Source organism: Nyctibius grandis, chromosome 4 (assembly GCF_013368605.1).
Source record: "Nyctibius grandis isolate bNycGra1 chromosome 4, bNycGra1.pri, whole genome shotgun sequence".
NCBI classification, from domain to species: Eukaryota; Metazoa; Chordata; class Aves; order Nyctibiiformes; family Nyctibiidae; genus Nyctibius; species Nyctibius grandis.
This window is the reverse complement of record NC_090661.1, coordinates 42,507,348-42,530,824: the sequence shown is the minus strand read 5'-3', so window position 1 is coordinate 42,530,824 and position 23,477 is coordinate 42,507,348. Positions and strand designations below refer to the sequence as shown.

Below are 23,477 nucleotides of genomic sequence, written 5' to 3'. Positions count from 1 at the left end.
AAATAACTTGCAATTATTCAATGTAGTAACAATAATAATAGATAATCAATAACTGATAAATAATTTTTAAAATATTTCTATCAAGCTTGTTTACACATAAGAACATGGTGAGAACAATGAAAAGCCAAGGAGCACTGCAGTTTGGGCCTTATATCAATGTATAAACTGCGTGAGAGTTGCAGCTTTAGGGTTATTGCACACACATGAAGAGGTTCCTCCTGTCTGAAGGCTTCCTCCAGCGAGATCCTTATGCTATAGGAATGTTCACTGCCCTTTCATGTCCTGAAATTTTCTGCATTTTCTCTCTGTTGCTTCATATCTCCAAACTCATCAAGTTAAACTAAAGACAAAATTAATTTATTATACAGCCTGCAAGGCTGCTGCTTTTAAAGAGACTGGTGTGTACCACCACATAATAATGTTCTATACTAGACCTTAGTATTACAGTGTTAAAGTTTCTAACTGAGATAAGCATCTATTTGTAGCTCCCACTTGCAATTTTTGAAAAAGACATGGAGATGCATGAGCACACATCTCAGCTGGAGAGGTCTAACTTGGCAAAGCGGAAACAGCCGAGGCAAAGTTGCCTATGAGCATTGCACACTCTGCTTAGTTCCTCCAAGTTTGTAAACACTGGTAAGGAAACAACTAATCAAACATGGAAAGCATGTTGACATAGGGGAGAACTCACTTTGGAAAATGCATTTAATGTGAGAGATACTGTGCGTCATAACAGCAGAAAGGACTAAGTGCTTTTTCATAATAGAAACTTTTACAGAAAAACTCCCGTAGGGGAAAAAAAAAAAAGCACATCATAGCTTAACAAATACTGGCACACAACATGCACTTGAAAGCTTTCAAGCACAATGTGCACACACAACTCCACACCAACTCAGCTAAAAAGTCCTATGACTCTGAAGCCAGTCTGCTTGCTTTTTTCTCCTTCTCTCTACTTTTCTTCAAATACTTTCCTGCCAGAAAAAGTTTAACAGTCCACTTGTTAACAGCACATGCAAGGTCATATAATAAATTTTTCAGAACATTTAAAAACATGGTAATAACACAAATTAGGATAAAGGTGGGTGTATCCCAAGTTAGACTATGCTAGACTGACTCAATCTTCTCCATTGAAAACATGCATTCTTTTCTAGAGGAAAAGAAACTACAACGATCATTTGGTTTTACCAATCTAGACTTTAGTAAGGCATTTGATAGTGGCATATAGGAAACTAGTGCAGTAACTGGAGTAACAGAAACAGGATGATATTCAACAACAAAAAGGACCAAGTCAGACTAATGGAAATATCATGCACTGGAATGTGCATGTAGCATGTACTATAATGTACATGTACCTTGTGTATGTACTGTATGTTTGTTTATGTACTATAATGTGCATGTACTATAAACCATCTGTACTATATGGTAGGAAGTCAATAGCTGGAAATTACCAAGGACAAAAATAGCCCAAAGGCTCCTAAAGTGACAATAACTGCAGCTAAGAAAAAGTTGGCTGCAATCACACAATTGTGTTAGGTAGTAATTTCTAGTACAGATCAACAAACACTGAGATTATATGATGCACTGCTATGACATTATTTGCAATACTATACACAGTTTCAGTCATCCTCATTCACAAACATAAATTCAGAGGGAATTACAAAACGTTTTTTAATCTTCTAAAACTTAGGTCAAGAAGAAGCCATATTCTCTTCACCTGTTCAGAGGTGACAGACATCACAAAAGGAAAAAAACATTTCAGGAGAGAGGTTACCATAAGGAAAGGTGAAAACTGGAAATTCCAAGAAGATTCCTCACCAATACAGAGGAAAAAGAAGTTCTGGAGGAGTTTTACAGAACAGTGAAAATGAGGGCATAAAAGTTTTCAGGAGATCAAGGATAGTTCTTCCAGTTCTGACTATGAGTATATAGAAACAAGATCCAAGAACACAAACATGGTGTTATGGACAAGAACAATGGGCAAATAATTCAGACCAAAGCACACTTGCTTAACTAGTCTCAGTTTTAAATTGTTTAATTTCCTTCGGTACTAATTGCAATGTTAGAGGACCTTGCAAGTAACATTACCTGCTCACCACAGATTTGTCACTGCTGTACTTTCCATAGTAAAACATTTTAATGTATGCTTCCAAATAGTAACAAGTAGCACAATTCTGAGCATTTACTTCTGCCTTTAATAACATGTGTTCACAATAGATTTTTTTAAAAGTTTGGTACATATGTGTTAGCAGATCAGTCAAACTACGGCTGTTAATTTCAGGGTTGTAAAAAGGAACTGTTGTTTTCCTATTCTATTGTTTGCCAAAACTCCATTCCTCCTTCCTACTCATCAAGCTCTTGCCTTCCTCCCTTCAATCTTTTCACCTGAATCCTACAATCACTCTACATCCATCCCCTGCACCCCTGTATCTGTCCTAGTGCCCACATCTTTACATGATTTCGTCTTGTGCATTGGGAGACTGGGCTCTGAAAGCATCAGGACAGATTGAGCATCCTTCAGCAAGGTTGTATCTCTTTCTTGAAACACACTACCTTTAAATGTTTTCTTATTCTCGGCCTGCCTTTAAAACATTTTCCAGAATCTTCAAGATGAGTGTAAATACCACTTTAAGAAACTTTCATTTTGTCTAACTTCAAAGTAATTGTCATAAATGGGGGGAAAAAATCCCAACCCCAAAAAAAAAACAAAACAAAACAACACACCCCCCCAACTAATTTAAAAAAAAATTCTAAATGTAAAAATCTGCATAGACAAATTTTGTCTCTAGATGAAACCTGCTTTGCATAACTGAAAACTGAAGTGCAAAAACCACAAACGACTGTGCACAGGAGCCTTCTGCAATACCATACAAGAAACCCACCCAGAAACACCACATTTCAAACTCCTGAAGCCACCAATGATGAAAGGAGTATCAAGAATGTTACAACCTGTTTGGGCTTTAAAAAGCACCAGCACACTACAAAGCTGATTTTAAAAAAAAATAATGTTTTTTTAAAAAAGATCAAGTTGTAAACTTTGACAGAGACAATGAGGACCTCAAACTTCAAAGGCTGAGTTTTTCCAAACAAATTCATTTTGTTTATAAGATCTCTGTATTTCAGAATCATTATATTTATAGCAAGAATATACACGTGTGTCTTCTGTTCCCTTTACAGACAGCTGAACAATTTAGAAGAAGTATCAGTAAGAGCTTTAAGAAATGCTCAGAAAGGAGTACAAAAGTTTTATCCCTTTCACATTCAAGGGGTCAAAATTCTTAAAAAAAAAAACAAACCAAAAAAACAACCCAGCAAGTAATCTGTAAATAGTGGTGCACTAACATCCCTTGCATGGACTAGATAACACTCAACAAGGAATATATCGTTTGAATAATTTTTTAGTTTTTGTAATTAAAGACTGCTAGCTGCTCATCTAAAACAACAGAGAAAAACATGGTGAATAAGTTCCAAAACTAATAAAACCGCATGTCTTTTGCAAAAAAAGTCAACACTTAAAAAAAACCCAAAGGTTTTTGGGTGACTCATCGCATGAACTGGAACTACTCTCACTTCAACGTAATGCAAGCCAACACACGTAGAAGTTACAACTTATCAAAAGCACTAAGCACTCAACATTCGTAGATATTTTGACTGCTTGCAAACATTTTAGCTATCAAGTTAAATTTGGTTTCTCCATCATTACAATAATGTGTACTTCTACTATTGAAAGTTTTCTCTAACTAATTTGAAAGTATCGGCCCCAAACCACAAATTGCAAGTAAAACAAACAAAAAAAAAAAACCCACAACAGAAAACCAAGAGGTACATTAAAAAAAAAAAAGAAAAACTTGAAACAACTCTTGTACCCTTCAAGAGTCTTAACCACTACAAAAATTTAGAACAGCCTGAAACTTCCAACTCAGGCTGCCTCTCAACAGGCCGAAGCCAAAAGCTGAGGCTTTGGTAAAGATATTAGGGGGTCTCCTGACACAATGGCAGGACAAGAAGTTCCCACTATACTAGGTCTACACAGTTTAAACATAAATATCCAACTCGGGGGAACTTTCTGCCAACTCAACACAGCTGAGACAGCAGAAGGATTATGAATACTCATTTCCATTTCTATGTAGCAAGATTATTTCAATCAAAAGTATACATATTATTGGTTTTAACAACATTTAAGTTTTCCCAAAAGAGTAACTTCAAAGTATTTTTAACCATATTATTTTATACCCACAAGACATCATTATCTATGCTTATGAGTAAGCCTTAAGAAAATTTAGTGGCCTTTAAATCAGTCATGTGTTATTTCAAATCACAGCAGCATACTAGGAAGTGCAATTCAGAATTTAATCCATTAGTAAAATTTAACTATGTCCTACCTGAACAAAATTTATTTCTAAATGCTGTTCAAGAACTGTCAGATTTAAGTTAAAAGGGACATTTTTAAAATGCTACACAAGACAATATTAAAAAGGTCGACTTATTTCGAGGCAAGAAAGAAAATATCTAACTGACTAGGAACACTCCTGATTTAATGTTAAACAAAAACGATATGCAAGACTGACTGATAGCCTAAAATTAAGATCTAAACTATAAAGAGTACACATCCAGTACCTATACCACAACACTACCTTGACATAATAATTCTTAAAACAGTAAGTAAAAAAATAAGTAACTATAAAGCATAAAGATCAAAATAAAACACAGACATTTTTCAAGCAGAATGTCACATTATGATTCAGAAACCCACACTGGGCAGGCATTTTGTTCCCTTTGTTTTGTTTGAACAGAGAATTGCACAGGTAGCACAGCTTTCAACTTGATTACTTGCTTGCCCACACTAGGAAAATGCAGCAGTCAGTAAAACCACTACATATAGCTTCCTTTTCATGCTCTTGTTTTAGAGTTCCAGGTAGACAATTGAGAATTAAAAAGAAACCACCCCTTTCATTCACCAGCCCTAAACGTCATTCCAACAGACAGAAATGCAAGAACTGAAAGAACGAGTTCTACCAAAGAACTCATAAAGCAACTTTTTTTTTTTAAAAAAAAAAAAAAAGAGATGTTATGATTAACAAAGAAGGATCTGTGGACCAAATTCTGCCTTCACTTACTCATATGGGAGACTGCACATGTACATACAGTGGTGAAAAGAACTGAAACTTATTGAACAGTTGATTAGGCAGACAAACCATCTCATTCCCTCAGGTTTGCTAGTTCCAAGCAAATTAAGTAGAAACTTGGACAAAAATCAAACAATGCTACATCAAAATTTTAAAGCACCTGTTTCAAAATACGGTGCAGCTCTTGCATATTTTGACTGTTCCCTTCTTACAACGCACCAGAAGTTGTAAATAAAATTTAAATCAATTGACTCACCTTCTTATCTTCTTTTGCTTTGTGGGTTTTCTTTTTCATTTTTTTATCATCCAGTTCTTGATCCGATGTAATAGCAGGGTTATCTATGCCACCCTTCCATGTTTCAACAGGTGAAAGAAGTGGGTCTTCTTCACTTCCACGATGTCTTCCTTTTCTTTTAGTTTTAGAGGTGGTGAAAGCCTCATCATCACTTGCATCCGAATGTGTTCTCCTATAGTAAGACTTAGCTTTGCTGAAGAGAGTCTTAGACTTATATTTGTATTTTGAAGGCCTTCTTTCCCCATGACTTTTGGGTATTCTATCAGAAAACCCATTTTCTTCCTCACCTTGGGTATTTATAACAATTGAATTTCGAACTTTAATAATACGATTCTGACTATCATCTGGAACTGCATAGATCTCATCTGCAAAGCCTTTATGTTTGAAAATAGTGTCAATAGGTTCAGCATAGTTGTCAGATTGGTCTATATCTTCTGGTGGTGCTGCAGGCACTCGAGAAGGTTGTTTCCTGGGGTTTTTGCCAATACCTGCCTCAATTGTTTTCAGGAGGTTAGGGTCCAGTTTTTTCACATTTGTTCTTGGAACAAGTGGTTTCGGTTTTATTGGAGGAGGCACTTTATGGTTGCGTTCATGGTCATGACAATTGAGCGGTGTACTGTGAATAGGATACTCATTTCCTTCCAAATCCAATCGGTACTTTGAACGGTCACTGGGTGCTGGGAGTAACCTTACGTCATCGCCAATTGGACTGTAAGGTGGTGGTCCTTCAGCATCATCCTCTGAATCTGGATAATTATAGTCAAGGGAACTTCCTCTGGGAGATCTTGGAAAAACATCTTCACTTGTATGCGTTGTTTCCCTTGTGCTGTCTGACATATAAGAACTTTCAATCATGTTTTTCTTCTCTAATACATCACTGAAGAACAATGTAAAAACCTCAGTTTGACGATGATACTGAGATAATGAATATAAAGCTGTAAATTTAGCAGTAATCTCTGTTGCTATGTGTTCTCCTTCAGTCATTAGTTCCTTGATTGCTTCATTCTCAAAGAAGTCTGCCTGGCTATCAGTAACAGCCACTAACTGGACAGGAATTGTATCCTGAACTTCAGAAAGAAATGCCCGAAGCATTCCCATGGATGCCTTCCGCTTCGCAGAATAGACCAGTATATATCCATGAACAAGTTCATCTTTCCTTACACCAATTGAAGAATGATACGATAATATAGTTATCTGTATTCGACGCCTCTTTTCACCTATTATTTTATCAAGCATCAATGAATTATTCTGGCCAGCCTGAGCAGCGCTACAGGAGTGAGAGTCAAGGAATGGTGAAAGAATAAGATCCACACTAAATGGATCACCACACATGGCACACATGACGATTCTTAAGTCAGCTTCTGACATATCTTTAATGGTGGGAACTGGACTTACAACATCAAAACTGTGTTTAACTGCTTCCAGTACTCCCCTCAGAGCTTGTTTTATTTGCGTCTCATTAAATTTGCGTGGATATGTACCAGCAGGCACATCTACAAAAGGACACTGTAATTTGTTGGCCAATTGCTGTCCCTGATGTCTCAGAATAGGTAGATTCTTGCTAACACTGTCCCTCTGGTTAGCCAGTATTAATGTAAATGGAAGATTAGCCATATACTTGTCTCTCCTTATCTGAGATGCTTCAGCCCTTATTTTTGCAATGCACTCCCCAATAAAATTCAGTGATTCAATAGAGTTAAATACACAGAAACAACCATGTGGTTTGAAGGTTGAGGTCCACAACTGAGTCAACAGGTATGGGGATTTTGCATCAACTGGCCTAAGATCTAGTTCATATATTTTTCCATCTAATGCATATTCATCATCAGTGGATTGTGTCCGAATTTCATTTGCCAATTCTTGTGCAAGGCCATCTTTGCCCAAAATGAAAAGATTGACTTTATCAATGTTGGCACCATCATGGTATAAGTTTGAGCGGCCATGGTCTAGTTGCAGAAGGCTGTTGGCAAGTAACTGCTCTACTTTAATGTCCGTGCAATTTTGGCCACTGAGACAAGTTTCTTTAGTTGGGTGATAAACAAATCCTATGTGTTTAAGCAGAAGAGATTCTCTATCAGGTGCAAGTTTCTGTAAAGCTTTGTATCTAGGTTCTTCACTCAGAACTGCATGAATTTCACTCATTTTATCTGAACTTGGTGTTGCATTAAGATCCAGGTCATAAAACAGCTCTGAATGTTCAAAAAGCATTTCCTGAAACTCCTCTTTGGCTTTTTCAACAATCTCCCTCTGATGCCTACCATATACTTCCTTACTATCTGCATCAGTGATGTATTTGAATGCTTCGTCCTCCACTACAAAACATATAACTTCTTCCCATGGCTGTCCAGGTGAAATGAACTGGATTTTCTCAAGAGTTTTTTTGAATTTCTCCTTCATTTCAACCCTCCTTTTTTCAGATATAAGATGCTGCACATGGTTTTGATAAACTTTTTCTGCCTCTAGCGTAGTGAGAAGGTCAAATGGAATCCTTCTGTCATTCACTTTATCTATATGGTCAGTTTCATCCCAGGGTGTTTTTTCAAGCACTACAAAACAGGACTGGAAGTCAGGCCTTTTCTCCATTAACTTCAAGGCTTCTGACCAGCTCAAGCGTTCAATCTCATCAAGATTTGACAGAAGAGTATTAAGAGCTCTTGGCAATGCATTAATGTATTCTTCTTTTCTTTTTCTAATATGTTCCTGTTTAAGCTGCTCTATGTGTTTTGAAAATGTATTTTTGGCCTTTTTTGTTCCTTCCAAATTTATGTACTCTTCATAATCAGGGTGGTTTTTCAGTTTATTACTAACGGTTCTCCAAGTTGCATGATAGTCTCTCACAGTTTGGACAAGTTTTTCAAACTTATCTGTTGCTGTAACAACTAGCTGTCTTTGAGTTTTATAGGCATCCAGATAGGGAATTATTTTAGGTTTACCACGAGTTTTATCCATCATTTGTACCAATGCAGTAAAACATGTTTCAACATTGACATTGAATCTTGCCGATGTTTCCACTACCACAACATTCTTCTTATTTGAAGCAAAGGCTTGAACCTCTCGCAGATAATGATCCACACATTCATCACATTTCGTTGCTGCTATTATTATGGGTTTTTTAGATTTTGAGAGCTGGATATAGAGATTATTCACAAATTTAAGTTGATCATCAAACTTCCTATTGCATCCTTGGCTTACGTCAATGCACAATAAAAACCCATCTATGCTTAATTTCCCTTCAGGCATTTGTTTTTGCTCAAAGTCTTGCTCCAAGCCTAGCTGATCTGTGCAAATGTACATTAGTTTTTCTGCTGACTGCAGTTTGGAGGCAGCTGCACGTTTTATATATGGTTGTAAATTCGTACTCCGATGAGGCAAGAAAGTCTGATCATCAATGAACTCAGTCTGTTCAATTACATGAATTCTGCACTCAATTCCATCCTCACCACTTTGTGTTATGTCACCCCAGTACAAAAAGTGATCATTGTTAACAACTCTTCCTCCAAAGTCAATTGTGCTAAGCACAGAGGTATGCTCAGGGTAATATTCATCTGCTTTTGAACGAACGAATCTATTGCACAAACACGACTTTCCAACTCCACAATTACCTTTATCCTTTTCAGTTCCAGACAGTCCAACAACACTAACAGCATAAGATGGGGGACGTGGCTCTTTGTTTTTTGCCATCATAACTTTCCTCTCATCCTTTTGCAATTATCAAGGTAACATGTGGTTTTCATTCTGGAAAGGTTCCTACAAATTTAAGTTGTATATCCAGGGTTCCAGAAACAGCTTTCAGTTGTTCTTACTTCAGCTTGTCATTGAGAGAACCTCAGATAACCAGGATGAGGAGGATCATCTTCCTAAACAAAACAAAGAGGGAAAAAAAAGTTTAAAAGATAGCACGTATTTCTTTCTAATATTCATGAGAGAAGAGATTTTAAAAAGCACTTTTGCTTGCTCACCCTGAAATTGTTTTCTATGGATATGAAAATTTTACAACTACTTCTTAAACTCATAATCAATTCATGTTAATGCTATTTATATTACAAATTTTAATTTAAAAATAAAATTTAAATTTTAAAATAAACAGTTTTTAGGCACAGTTTAATAGTAGTTCATCACCTATTTTGACAGGTGATCAGCATACTTATAAAAAAAACACAAACACACCCAAACCCCCAAAATTACTGTTTTCCTTCACAGATTATGGGTACTAGGCACTAGAAAGCATTTTCCACTACAATAAATACAACACAAACTCTAAACCCAACCCAATATTCACATACACATACTTCTATTCACACTCATACTTCCACTAGATAGCATGCTTACCTGGGTGAATAACACTATTTTTGTGTGCATTTGTAGGTTTGGGTTTAGGTTTCAGTAAAGAAACTTTCAAAACAAGAAGCTGTAAAACCAGGAAGCTGGCAATGTGGCTCAGCCGCTACCTATCTGCAGAAGTAAACTACTTTATTTGTATACTAACAGTAAACTGCTTTTAAGGAGAAGTTTCCAACCTGAATTCTACAGAAAAATACAAATATTGTCATACAGATACAAGGTATAGAAAAATAAAGACTTATGTCTTAGATTTTAAGATTACAATGTAGCATCATTCCTTCTGTCTCTATGAAAAAATAAAACCTTTTAATAACTGTAAACAAAACCTAATATATCTACACTCAAAGTTCCACAGAATTATTAAAAGGTTCCAGTGGCTTTATTGAAGCTGCCATCAAGTATAATGACTACCACTAACTCTCAGTTCTTAATCAGAAGACTTTGCTTACATACCTACTGCAAACGGAAAGATATTTACTGTTTTAGGAACAATTACATTATCAGGAAAACATAAAAAATTGCATGGCTGAATGACTGAGCGCAGCAGGTTGTGATCAGTGGCGTGAAATCTAGTTGGGGGCCAGTAACTAGCGGTGTACTCTAGGGGCCAATACTGGGTCCAATACTGTGCAACATCTTCATTAATGACTTGGATGATGGGGCAGAGCGTACCCTCAGCAAGTTTGCTGATGACAAAATTGGGAGGAGTGGCTGATACACCAGAGGGTTGTGCTGCCACGCAGGGAGACCTCAACAGGCTGAAGACATGGGCTGACAGGAACCTCATGCACTGCGAAGTCTTGCACCCAGGGAGGAATAACCCCATCTACCAGTAGATGCTGGGAGCCAACTGGCTGGAAAGCAGCCTTGCAGAAAGGACCTGGGGATCCCAGTGGACAGCAAGCTGACCACGAGCCAGCAATGTGCACTTGTGGCAAACAAGGCTAATGGTACCCTGGGCAGCATTAGACAAAGTATTGCCAGTAGGTCAAAGTAGGCGAACCTTCCCCTCTAAGCACCACTGGCGAGGCTGCACCTGATGCGCTGTGTCCAGTTCTACAGCACAAGAGACATACGGAGCTAGGGGAGATAGTCCAGCAAAGGGCCACTAAGCTGATTAAGGGACTAAAGCATTTCTCATACAAGGAAAGGCTGGGAGAGCTGGGACTGTTTAGCATGGAGAAGAGAAGGCTCAGGAGGGATCTCATCAATGTGTATAAATATTTGGAGGAAAGGTGCAAAGAAGGCAGAGCCAGACTCTTTCTAGTCACATCCAGTGACAGGACAAGAGGCAACAGGCACAGACTGAAACACAGGAGGTGCCATATGAATATCAGGAAACACTTTTTTATTGTGAGGGTGACTGAGCACAGGTTGCCCAGAGAGGCTGTAAAGACTCCCTCATTGGAGATATTCAAAATACGCCTGGACACGGTCCTGGGCAACCTGCTCTAGGTGACCCTGCTTGTTCAGGGAGGCTGGACAAGACAACCTCCGGATGTCCCTTCCAACCTATTATTCCGTTCCATAATTTTGTGAAAATATTTTTATAAAAATACTTTTCTCATTTTCTTGGTAAAAAGACAGCTATCACATAGCACTATATTTGAAAGGTACAGATCACTGTACTTAACATATTTGGGTTTATGTTTGTAGAGTACAAAATAACACCACAAATGTACATAAACAAACCTGTAAATAGCCATTATACGAAGAAAAAAGTATAACAAGCATCAATGCTGAAGTTTTAGTCTCAACATCTCAGTTTTATTTCTTATGTATTTTGTCATACTTAGCAATAATTTGTTGTGAATGGTACTGTAGTACCTTCCTTTAGTTTAAAAAGTGTAGGATTGATCACCCAAAAAGCTCTCAAAATCTGTTTTAATACTTGTAAAACTAATTCACGACTGCTAAAACATATCTGAGTTTGAAGACATGCAGCAGTAAAAGAAGTATTTGTATGATTAAAAGTTGCAATAGAAGATAAAAATATTGAAACCCTTAATAACTTGCATAGAATCAATGCCTGGCCAACAGAGCTTTCCAACTTACTAACACCTAGAAATAGAAAAATGACTTTCTGATCAGAAACATAGTATTTATAATGAAATCAACTGACCAAAATATAAAACACACATGTAAAAAACAGCTTTCAGTTACAGAAATCATAGTCAAGGAAAGTATATTTTTTATAAAAAAGTATCAATTTCATTACAAAATGGAGAGGAAAGTACACAGTCTAATTTTTATACTTGAGAGTTTTTATATTGCAAGAACTGAAAGTTTTATGCTGTGTTTTAGAAATGATTTTTCTTTTTTTGTTTGAATCAGTTTACCCAAAGACACATACAGGAAGATAACTTGTGCTTTAAATTTTGCTTTTTACTTTTTCCACTGCGTTTTTTATATTCTTAAAACACAAAATTTAGCACTAACAGAAAATGGCTCTGGGAATAAAAATACTTAGCAAAAGTAAATCCTTCACAAGCAGTGTTTATATTACTACAAATAAACCCAGTGTTTTCTTTCTAAAGCAAAGCTTATCAGAGTAGTATCATTCAAACTATTAGAATGAGAAGTTTAGTCAGCAGTTCCACTATAAAACGTTTTCTGTTTACCACAGCACAACACAGATTTCCCGTGGACTAAACTAGAACACAAAAATCTTCATCCATGAGATTATTTCATTTAATCAGGAAGACGCTGTCAATTTGCAAGTAGTTTATGAGAAACAATCAATACTTTCAGATACTCTACATCCTCACATAGCAAAGGTTCTTTCTCCTCCAGCAATAAATGTTTTGTTAAATCAATACATTTTTAAGTGAGTAAGTACAAAGAGTAAGGTGAAATGGGACACTGACAAAGGGAAAACAAACACATTAGTCTTTCACAAAATTCCTGACGTGGAAGATTTTCACCATAGTGGGAGCTGAATCACTAAAGATATTTAAAACCAGTGTGGTTTTCTTTTCCTTTTTTTACAGTTTCTACTTTGCACTGATTGTACAAAGTCACAGAACGAAACCTATGTTAAGTAAGTAATAAAGCTGGTAAAAACCTGACATTGTAATGGCTTCACACTTAATATGTAGTCGTTACTAAATTGCTCCCCAAATGGAAGAATTTTCTTTTCAGTACACCACTAATTTAAAGGTACTTTATAGTTTTGTACAGTTTCAAAATATACACACTGGAAATTCATGGTAAGTTAGTTCAATTATCTTACTTCAATCTGCCTAATTTTGTTATAACAAATTGAAAATACTTCAATTCATTGCCCCCCCCGCCCCTCATCTTTGTTACAGATTCAAAGGAGGGGTCATTTGATTTCCCCAACTAATTTCAGTCTTCGAATTCAAGATAACAGAGAGTTTCTATGTTTACATGGAAAAATCCTGAATAACTACAGAAGACACAAGGTGTACGACATCACTGCAGGAAGAATCTCTGACCTTCTACAGTTGCACCATAGGACCTTGTCTCTACAGGCTTTCAGACTTCCAAATGTAGTTATAAAGAAAATAAGGCATATCATCTTGTACTTATGCACCCACCTCCCCCATTAAACACAAGATTATGGAGACCTGAAGCCCAAACTTACCCTTAGGAAAACAAGGTGCAAGGCAAGATTATTATCCTGCTGTGATCTTCCTGCAGTAATGTCACACATTTAAACAGTGTCCTTCAGTAAGTCCTTCCCTGAGGGATCTGAGAACAAAAAGTAAGATTCGTTAATAATTTCAAAATTATGAAAGCAGAAGCAACAACCAGAGAAGGTACAACACATCACCTATGCATGAGGATTGTTTTCCTCATTTTAAACCCATAAACAGAACTCAGAGCTCAAGCTGGTCTTCCTCTAAACTTAGAGGGTTTAAATCCTGTAAGCACAGCTCTTAACACTTGGGACAGAGAGGGCACAATTATTCTTAAGTGACTGTGATTTCATAAGTTCAATTTGGTATTTTAACAATACCTAGGTTGCAGAAGCCTCTTCTGAAAAAAAAATATGTATGTCTCAGTTAACACACAAATGTGAGATATAAAAATCACTAATCACTTACAGAAGAATTTGGAATCCTAAAATATCTAGAACGTAGTTTTGTAAGATAAAGTCAGTATAGTCAGTAAGTACAAAATATATTAAAATGAATGTATGTCTAAATACATGTACACACATTTTATTACTAGAAAAAAAGTACGGTCTACCTCAAAACCCTTTTACCTGTGGTACAGCATTTCTAAATTAAAAGGTCTCACAGACTGTGACAAATCAGAAATTGAAAGCATAATTATATTTGAAGATCGTGAATTCTCAACTAGGATACAAATTATTAGTACAACCTTGGTAAGTGTTGATTTTACTGCAGGGATGCTGCTACAAAGTAACCAAAAAATGGAACTCTCTTCCACAGAACTTCTCCAGTTTGCATCCACACAAAACCCAGACTTTGAATGCCAGGCCAGTGATGCATATATTAAGATGAAGAAAAGGAAAGGAACTTCAGGCACTTGCACTTACATGATATAAGGCACTTTTCACTAAGGAAAGGTGTCATTTTTAACCAAGATGCAGCACAATGCTGTACATGTGCTAAACATAACATCAAGAAAGTATGGCAGAGCTTTTGCTTGTTTTGCCACTTACAATCATGTTCTCAGCAATTCCACTTTCCTTTAGGAATAATATAGCTAATTGAAAAAGTCTAAGCTTTAGAAAACTTTCTTTTGGACAAAAAGGGTTCAGCAATAGTGATAAGCAATATACCAATACCACAATAACACTGCAATTCTCAACTTGTGGTACCAAACGACACCAAAATCATTATGCAGCAGGCTACCAGTCCTGCACTAAGCCTGGCCTATCTGCAAAGCTAAACTATCACTTGAAAGAGAAGACGGGAGGTAAGTCACAATCTCTGCCCTTACCTCCTAGCTGTGGCACTCCTCTATGCCCACAGCTAGGCGAGCAGAGAGTTGCACATGAGGAAACAGACTATGGGACACCAAAGAAGAGGATGTGGAAGAGCAGACAGACTGAGAAAATCTCTCTGCCTGCAAGAATGCATCTGCGCTTTGGCGGAGGGGGATACCAGCCATTTTGCAATGCACACTGCCACAAGAGAAAGCTCACAGACAGGCCCCCATAAGATCAGCCAGAAGCATTAAGAGGCCAGAGAAAGCCTTATTTTCAAATACATGTCTCCCAAAGTCTTCTGAACTGAATTCCGAACTTTAGCATAGAATGCCGTATTATTAGCAACTAATAAATACTAAAATAGTTAACCTATCATTATTTAGTAATTGGGGCTGCACAGGAACTTGGAGATGGGTCCGTAGCCAAGAAAATCACTTACAGATAAATACTTCTGAATACCTTCCAAAATTGCTTTCTGAAGCTACAAATGTTTATCATCTGCAGACCTAACATGGCTGAAGCAGAAATGTTGTCTGAAAGACTGTACAGAATTGCTCATGACCAACAACTATTTAAGCAGCTGCAAACAATGCCAACAGGGAAAGTACAAGTGTTTTCCCACAGTCCTTTACTCACTCTGTAATGTTGTCTAGATGCAACAGTTTAGGGACCAGTATTTTTCAGGGTTAGTTTCAATTACCACACTCTTGTGATAGTGCTTGTAAATTACCTGGTCAAGCGAAGAAAAGCACACATGAAAAAAAAAAAGGCCATCACAGTCTAGTCTGCTTTGCAGGGTATATGAATACATCAACAGAAAGTTACTGTGACCTCTACAGCAGGTCACAAAGTGAATTCAAACACATTAGATATCACTGAAATGGTTTGTAGGATGACTTTTGAGTGCACAGCACTTTCAAATATCAAGGCCATGATTCCAAGGAAGTTACAGCTTTGAATTCAGGTTACTGCTCACAGTAAGTTTTCATACCAAATCATCCCTCACTTCGCATTTGTTGAGAACCAAAACTTGGCATTGGCAAATACTTAGTATGGTATCAGAATTCCAAGACCTATCAGCACATCAGTAACTACAGCTCTACCCACAGAATAACAATTCAACCATTTTTCACTTCAAGAACCAGTAAAAAAAAAAAAAAAATATCTGATGTTGATGTAGCTTAAGGTAATGTTGTTACTTCTCACTCAATATTTACCAAGAGATATCTTTTTCACTTAAACAAGCATAAGAAATCTTCTCTTCAAATCAAAACACTTTTTTAGAAACTAAACCAGATACAGAGTATACCAATGTCACCAACAATTTCAATTCACCACAGTCAGTTGAGGTCTTAGCCACTTAATGTGTCCTCTCCTCTTTACTAACATGCCAATATTCTTGCCTTCACAAGTGCTGATAATCTTAATTAAGTAACCATACTTGAAATCTCATTTCTAAATAAGGGTAAATACTTCTAAATGAGGGTAAATACAATGCTCCCTGCTAAAATTCTGCAAGTACCAGTCAACACCAGGAGTAAAAGATTCAGATTGCTTATCAGGAAATAAACTCAATCAAGCAATAACAAGATAGTAAAGGACAATGCCTTGAGATGTCTTCAATAGCGATACTCTGACTGAAAAGGAACACAGTTTAAGTTGTATGGTGATTAGTCATGCTAGGTAAATGAAGGATGAGAATGGATTACCCCAACCACTGTTCATTTCAGATTCAGTTAGTGTGACAGCCAACTACCATCCCTAAAAGAGTTATGCAGCCTACACAATTCTTTGCATACAAAAGCAAAGTAATCAATTTATGTAAAAAAGATAAAAAAACTGACTGCCCAACTTCATATTACAAATCAATAAAAAACTGTGTTTAAAAACAGAAGTTCAAAGATCTCTGTTCTTACTAAGTTTACTAAATTTCTCCCATTAATAACAACACTCTGAAGTCCGCCAGTGTATTGCCCAAAATTAAATTAAGGCCTAAACTTTATTTCTAAATTCAAAACAAAACATCATAATTTAGCTGGAATCTAGCATTCGAGGGGGCATCTGTTATCATTGTTGCTGTTCACAAAAAAAAAACAAAGAAACAAACAAAAACAAACAATCTGCACAAATTAGATCAAGGCACAATAAACAGGTAAACTGCAAAGGTTCCAATCATCAGCATTGCACTGCTCTGAACTTAAGCCTCTCAAGTTACTTATCTACAGATCATAGAATGGTTTGGGTTGGAAGGGACCTTAAAGATCACCTAGTTCCAACCCCCCTGCCACAGGCAGGGACACCTTTCCTCTAGACCAGGTTGCTCAAAGCCTCATCCAACCTGGCCTTAAACACTGCCAGGGAGGGGGCAGCCACAACTTCTCTGGACAACCTGTTCCAGTGTTTCACCACCATCACAGTAAAGAATTTCTGCCTAATATCTAATCTAAATCTCCCCTCCTGCAGTTTAAAACCGTTCCCCCTCGTCCTGTCACTACTTGCCCTTGTAAAAAGCCCCTCTCCCACTTTCCTGTAGGCCCCCTTCAGATACTGGAAGGCTGCTATGAGGTCTCCCCGGAGCCTTCTCTTCTCCAGGCTGAATAACCCCAACTCTCTCAGCCTGTCTTCATAGGAGAGGTGCTCCAGCCCTCTGATCATCTTCGTGGCCCTCCTCTGGACTCGTTCCAACAGCTCCATGACCTTCTTCTGTTAGGGGCCCCAGAGGTGGACGCAGTACTCCAGGTGGGGTCTCACAAGAGCGGAGTAAAGGGGCAGTATCACCTCCATCAATCTGCTGGCCACGCTTCTTTTGATGCAGCCCGGGATGCAGTTGGCTTTCTGGGCTGCAAGCACGCACTGCCGGCTCATGTTGAGCTTCTCATCAACCGTCACCCCCAAGTCCTTCTCCTCAGGGCTGCTCTCAATCCTTTCTCTGCCCAGCCTGTATTTGTGCTTGGGATTGCCCCGACCCGCATGCAGGACCTTGCACTTGGCCTTGTTGAACTTCATGCAGTTTGCACAGGCCCAGCTCTCAAGCCTGTCCAGGTCCCTCTGGATGGCATCCCTTCCCTCCAGCGTGTCGACCACACCACACAGCTTGGTGTTCATCGGCAAACTTGCTGAGGGAGCACTCAAACCCGCTGTCCCTGTCACTGACAAAGATGTTAAACAGGACCGGTCCCAGATCTCTGAATATCTGAGAGCAGTCGGTATAGGTTCAAAGTCTATATTTTAACAGCAAAGGAAATAGTACAAGTTTACAGGAAAAATAAATTCTTAATTCTTTTCACACAGGAGAAAATCCTACTAAAGACATGCACAGTGCTCAGAGAAGCTTCTTAGTGCAATACAAAGGGGATCCAAGAAAGAACTGATAAAAACAGAAGAAAGAAAAAGAAGCAGGTGAGGAAGGAGGGATCAAGGTAATGACAAAAAAAAGGGCTAAAATGCATTTGCTGCAAAAAGAAAAAATTACATTCTGGCAGCAGCAACTTCAGCAAATTTCACTGATCCACGTATCTGGATCATTTAATGTTATTTTGCTTCATGAGGAACCGCAATACAGAATCCAGTACCCGACACCATAAGTTCTGAGACTTAATTCAAACACTAGTTTGTTGTTTAACCTTGTACAAGCCATATGGTGTAATTTTTATCTGTGTAAAATGAGAAACACTGGTTACCCACTTGTTAAAATTATGAAAATGAGCAAGTGAAAAGCCATATATATAAGCAGCAAATAATATTCTGCATAATAATTAGCCAACTTAAATAATTAATGCCAAGATACAAAAATATACACATTTTCAAAAGTATGCATGCAGGTATTGGTTTTTACTTTTTTAAAGTGCAAGCATTCTTCTGTTATGTTGTATGTCAAACTGGTGCAGGATTGCAAAAATGCATGGGAATTGTAACTCAAAGCCAAGAAATAACTGTAATTTACAACGAAATGTATGCGCAGAACTAGCCACAGATTAATTATTTCAGCTTCCAATAGGTGTTAGTGACTAGAAAAGCACAGTTAATACTCAAATTCAAATAACTTCACTACAATTGCTTCAGATTTTCCTGTGAGGAATTTTGAACTCATTTCTCTCTAAATATTTCATTAAAATCCATAAATATAAGGAAGTGATGAGAGGGTTCAAACAACAATCTGTAAAATGTAATACTCTTAAAAGTACTTTTTAAACTGATTAAGAAACCAAGAATATTCCAGCTCACTTACACTGACCTGTAGCCTAAAAATTCTCAGAGAAAAAAAAAGAAAAAGAAAAAGATTGAGTATTGTGCGCCCATTAAGTTGGAAATAACACAGATACAGGAACAGGAATTCCTGGCAGTCCTAACACAGAACTGCCCGTGTTACCGGGACTACCTGAAACTAAACTTTCCCTTATAGTTACAAAGTACGGTGGAGTACTTTAAAAGCAACGGGAAGCTCAGGTCGGACACCGGCGTTATTCACGTTCAATCCCCAGTCCAAAGGGAGAGGAGCCGGGGCCGGCCGGGGGCCGGCGGGCCGGGGCCTGCCGCGGGCCGTCACGCCGACACCGCCCCCTGGCGGCCGCGCGGCCCGGCCCGGGCTCCTCCCGCCGCGGCGGGGACAGCGGCCTACGGGCAGCGCACAGCGCGGCCGCGCCACGGCCTTTCCTGCTCGTAGGCACGTCACTGGCCTCAACAGCCACCGTTTCCAGTTTGCTACCCGACACTACTATGCCAGCAGAACTTAACACTGAGTATTCGGCTTCACGAACTTCCATTCTTCCAGCGAAGGTCAGAGAGTGCCAACCCCTGAAGGACGCCCCGCGTGCGTAACCTTCAGAAGACGCCCCGTACCGCTCCACTAAAAGCAGCGATGTGGAGGGGTTTGACGTTTTATCCAAAGTACTCCTGAAGGATGCCATTACATGGGATTTATCTTCTGTTAAGAAAGCACTTTTGGAAGTCTTAAGATACCATCAGCATCCTTTTAATACCTTATTAAACAGAATGTAATTATTTTTGCACCATCTACTCAAATAACAAGTCACAAAGGGGGAACTTACACAGAACAATCTACGATGACGATCAGTGCTTTTCTTTCCTACAAAGTTTGCACACGGAAAAACACCTACGGCTTTAAGAAAGCACATTTTATCTTTAACCTCAAAAATATGTGCAGCATTTGATTCTGTTAGTGCTAAATATAGCATTTTAAAACAATTTAGTCTGAGCCTAAAGTATTTAATTGGATTATGTTACACATGCAACACCTTAGCTAAAATAAAGTCCAATACTAGGGAATGGTAGGTGTTTGGTCACAATTATTTACAGTTTTACAATGCTGGCAGCTGCTTTATACAGGGATACTTCAAAAAAAAAAAAGCATACTATTTAAGCTCAGTATGTTCCAAGCTTAAAAGCAACTTGTTACACTAAAACAAGCTAGTGATAATGTACCAGATGCTTGAACAATTTCATACTTCCAGTAGTACAGACTCTTTTAAAAAACTACCATATTTACACCATACTTCCTAAGCTCTAGTAGCACTGAGTTTCAGTAGAGTACTATAAACAGAATTTTAAGCATTTTAGCACTTCTTAAAGATAATTTTCAAAGCAGCACAAAGAAAAATAAACTCTTATAAAAATGCACCTGGACAAATATTTGTAATATGCTTTGGTTTAGATATGCACTATAAATTTTAAATATGTACGTGTTTTTTGAGAAAGCACTTAACTCTGGTTACTGATATCACTGCTGAAAACAGCTGTCATACCGAAGAACCTTATGAAGGTAAGAGAGCACAACAGAAAAAAAGCCACCTATTAATTTCTCATTCATTTATGAAATAAGTATACAAGTATCAGTGCTGTAACTGGCTTCAATGCACAGGTTTAAAATGGACGTCCAAATTGACCAGCAAATGCTGCTCTCTCTTTACTGTTTTTATTCTGCAGTGTAGAGTTTTCAAATTTCTGCCAAGGATCTTTATTAAGAAAAAAAAAAATCCTCCAATTATCTGCATGACACTAAAGAATACACACATACCCCCACAGGCCTATTTCGGTCTAGGTTAAAAACGTTTCCCTCCTACTTATTAAGGAAATATTCCACACTGATATCAAAAGCGATACAGGAGAGGGCAAAAAGGGGGTACAGAGGAAGGGTGGGGTGGATTCTGGGGGGAAGGTGATAAGTAAGTCTTCCTTTTAAGTAAATGGTCTTCCTTCTATTTCTAATTAAAAGTGTTTTATATTCCTTATGTCCTATATTTACAACACCGTGGTATTATATCTGTATATCTCTGGTGCTTTCCTTGGGTGGAGAGAGTCTAAAGGTTATGCTGGTTGAAGGGATTCAAAATGCTTGAAAAGCTGGAACACTGCAACTGGCTACCCTATTTCAAAGCCTTAAAATCCACCTGGTGGAAAAACGGAAATGCACACACACCATTAGGAGAGTAAGTTTTCTGAAATTTAATATCGAGCAATATTTGAAGGTGAAAGGAAGAAGGAGAGAAATTGACAACTGTTCAAATTTAGTAGAGAAGGAAAAGAACAGAGAAGATGAGAATGAGTAGAAGGGGGCAATAAGGAAGAAAAGAAGTACAGAGAAAGGAGAACAGAAAAAAGGGGGGGGAAGGCAGTGGGGAATAGAAGAAGGAGGAAGCTAAAGGAGTCGGGGGAAGAAGGGAATGAGGAAGGAAGGAGAGAGGAGCAGGGAAGCTCCCCTTCCTGCCTTCCTCCCTCCCTGGAGGGGCCGTGACCAGCTGGCAGCCTCATGACAGCAGGCTCAGACCCTCCCATTGCTCAGGCCTTCATCACCTGTCTGGGGACCAGGCACTCGCTCCCTGCCCTTCCTTGCCTCCCCTCCCTCGCGTGGGGTGCCGAGGAGGCCGAGCGGGGAGGGAGGAGGGGGGGGCCAGCTCCCCTCTCCCCACACCAGCCCCAACCCTTTGAAACTTGGTTACAGCCAGCGGCCGCCGCACTAGCTCGCCGGGCTACAGCCGCCTCCTCCCCCCACTCCCCTTCCGCCTGCCGGGCCGGCCGCCCCGCTCCGGCCGCCGGGCCGAGCGAGGTCCCACGGGACCGGATTCCTCCCCATCACCTCGCGCCGTCGGGATCGGCTCCTCGGCGGCGGCGGGAGCGGCAGCATTCCCGGGACGCTCTCTCCACGCCGGGCGGCCCCGGCGGCTTTCCTCCCCGTGGGGCTCTCTCCGCTCTCCGGCCCGCAGCTCCGAGCGCTCCCGGCCGCCGCAGCCCCGTCCCGCCTCTCCGCTCGCTCCCCGCGCTCTCGTCTCAGTAATGGCGGCCGCCGAGCCTCCCCGGCTCTCGCTTCGCTGACGGAGTCTCTCTCTCCCCCTAACTTTACCTCAGCAGCTTCCCTCCCCCTCCCTCCCGCCGCCGCGGCTCAGCGCGCGCGCGCCCCCCCGGCCAGCTGCGCGTGCGCGGAGAAGAGCATCTTCCTGCTGCCGCTGGATTCCCTGGGAAGGCTGGGAGAGGGCGCGCGGCCGGCCGCCAGCTGCGAGCGCGCGCGCGCGCGCGCCGCTCCGCCTCCCCTCCCCGGCCCGGGCGGGCGCGCGCGCCGGGTGCCTCGCTTGAGCCCCGGTGGCCGCATGGGTAGCGCGGGGAGCCAGGGAGCGCAGGGTCGCGGGTTCTAGTCCCGCCTCGGACAGCGGGGCAGGCCGGGCCGCCGCGGCGGCCGTGCGTGAGAGCGGCTTCGAGGCGTGATGCGGCCGGGCCCCACGGCGCGTACGCGGCGGCGGCGGGGCTTGTTGCCGAGCGCGGCTGGCTCCGCCGAGGGGGCTGAGACAGCCTGGGCTCCCACCCAGTAGCAGTGCCTTCAAGGGAAGAAAATGGCGGTTGGCAGGGACAGAACTAAACGATGCCAAAACACTGTGTTGGTCAGCCCTCTTCACCCACTTCTCTCTTGCCAGGCTGCTTGTAACTTTTTGCAATGTTTCCCAGGTTTAGCCAGTGTAACACAACACTTCTTCATTTTTTTAACCATTAAAAAAGTGAGGCCAGGCAGCAGAGCCCACCCTGCGGCCTACAGATGTAACCTGCACATCACCCGTGAGGGAGGCGTAGGACATTACTTCGCAAACTATACCAGCCACCATGACAATTCAGGAGTCAGACTGGGCTCCCAAATGTAACGCATGCTTTTCAGCATTATCCCCACATGCCACCATTTTGCTGGTGGCTAGCAGCAGGTAAAATCCATCTCCCACTCTCAGAGGCCTTGTAATTAAGGCCTATGAAGCATTTGCATGGTGATGGTGTTGCAGAGTGTCCGACGCGGGTGTTTGTGCGTCTGCCTTCGGAGCTGGGTTTCTGCAGGCAGCGGTAGGGGAGGCATGGGACACAGGGAAAAAACTAGTAAGGTGCTAAGCTGTTCTATCCTCTGCAGGAAGCAGGGCATCTGTGGGCATCATGCACGTATGCCTTATTTCTGCATATGGGTGGTGAGACACTGGAACAGGTTGTCCAGAGAAGCTGTGGCTGCCCCCTCCCTGGCAGTGTTCAAGGCCAGGTCGGATGAGGCTTTGAGAGACCTGGTCTAGTGGAAGGTGTCCCTGCCCATGGCAGGGTGGGTTGGAACTAGATGATCTTTAAGGTCCCTTCCAACCCAAACCATTCTATGATTCTATGAAATATATATTCTCTGCATCATTTATTACTAAAGATCATTTTCATGTATACATACAAAGGAACAAATTAATATTTTACTAGCAACCTTGGTCTTGGCAAATTGCCAGTTTTGAGTGTTTTACTTGTAGCCATAATATTTAATAACAATATGGTT

At 40.1% G+C, this 23,477-nt stretch overlaps 1 protein-coding gene across 1 annotated transcript in view; it reads right to left on the bottom strand.

The window, feature by feature from the left end:
- ARHGAP5 (Rho GTPase activating protein 5) overlaps nucleotides 1-22,024 on the bottom strand; it is a 53,620-nt gene extending 31,596 nt beyond the window's left edge. Inside the window, exons 1-3 of the mRNA XM_068398644.1 lie at nucleotides 21,777-22,024; nucleotides 13,367-13,473; nucleotides 5,380-9,275 (exon numbers count right to left, since the gene is read on the bottom strand). Coding sequence (XP_068254745.1) covers nucleotides 5,380-9,102 — 3,723 coding nt within the window. The 5' untranslated portion in view covers nucleotides 9,103-9,275; nucleotides 13,367-13,473; nucleotides 21,777-22,024. The remainder of the gene's footprint in view (nucleotides 1-5,379; nucleotides 9,276-13,366; nucleotides 13,474-21,776) is intronic.
- Nucleotides 22,025-23,477: the final 1,453 nt, after the last annotated feature.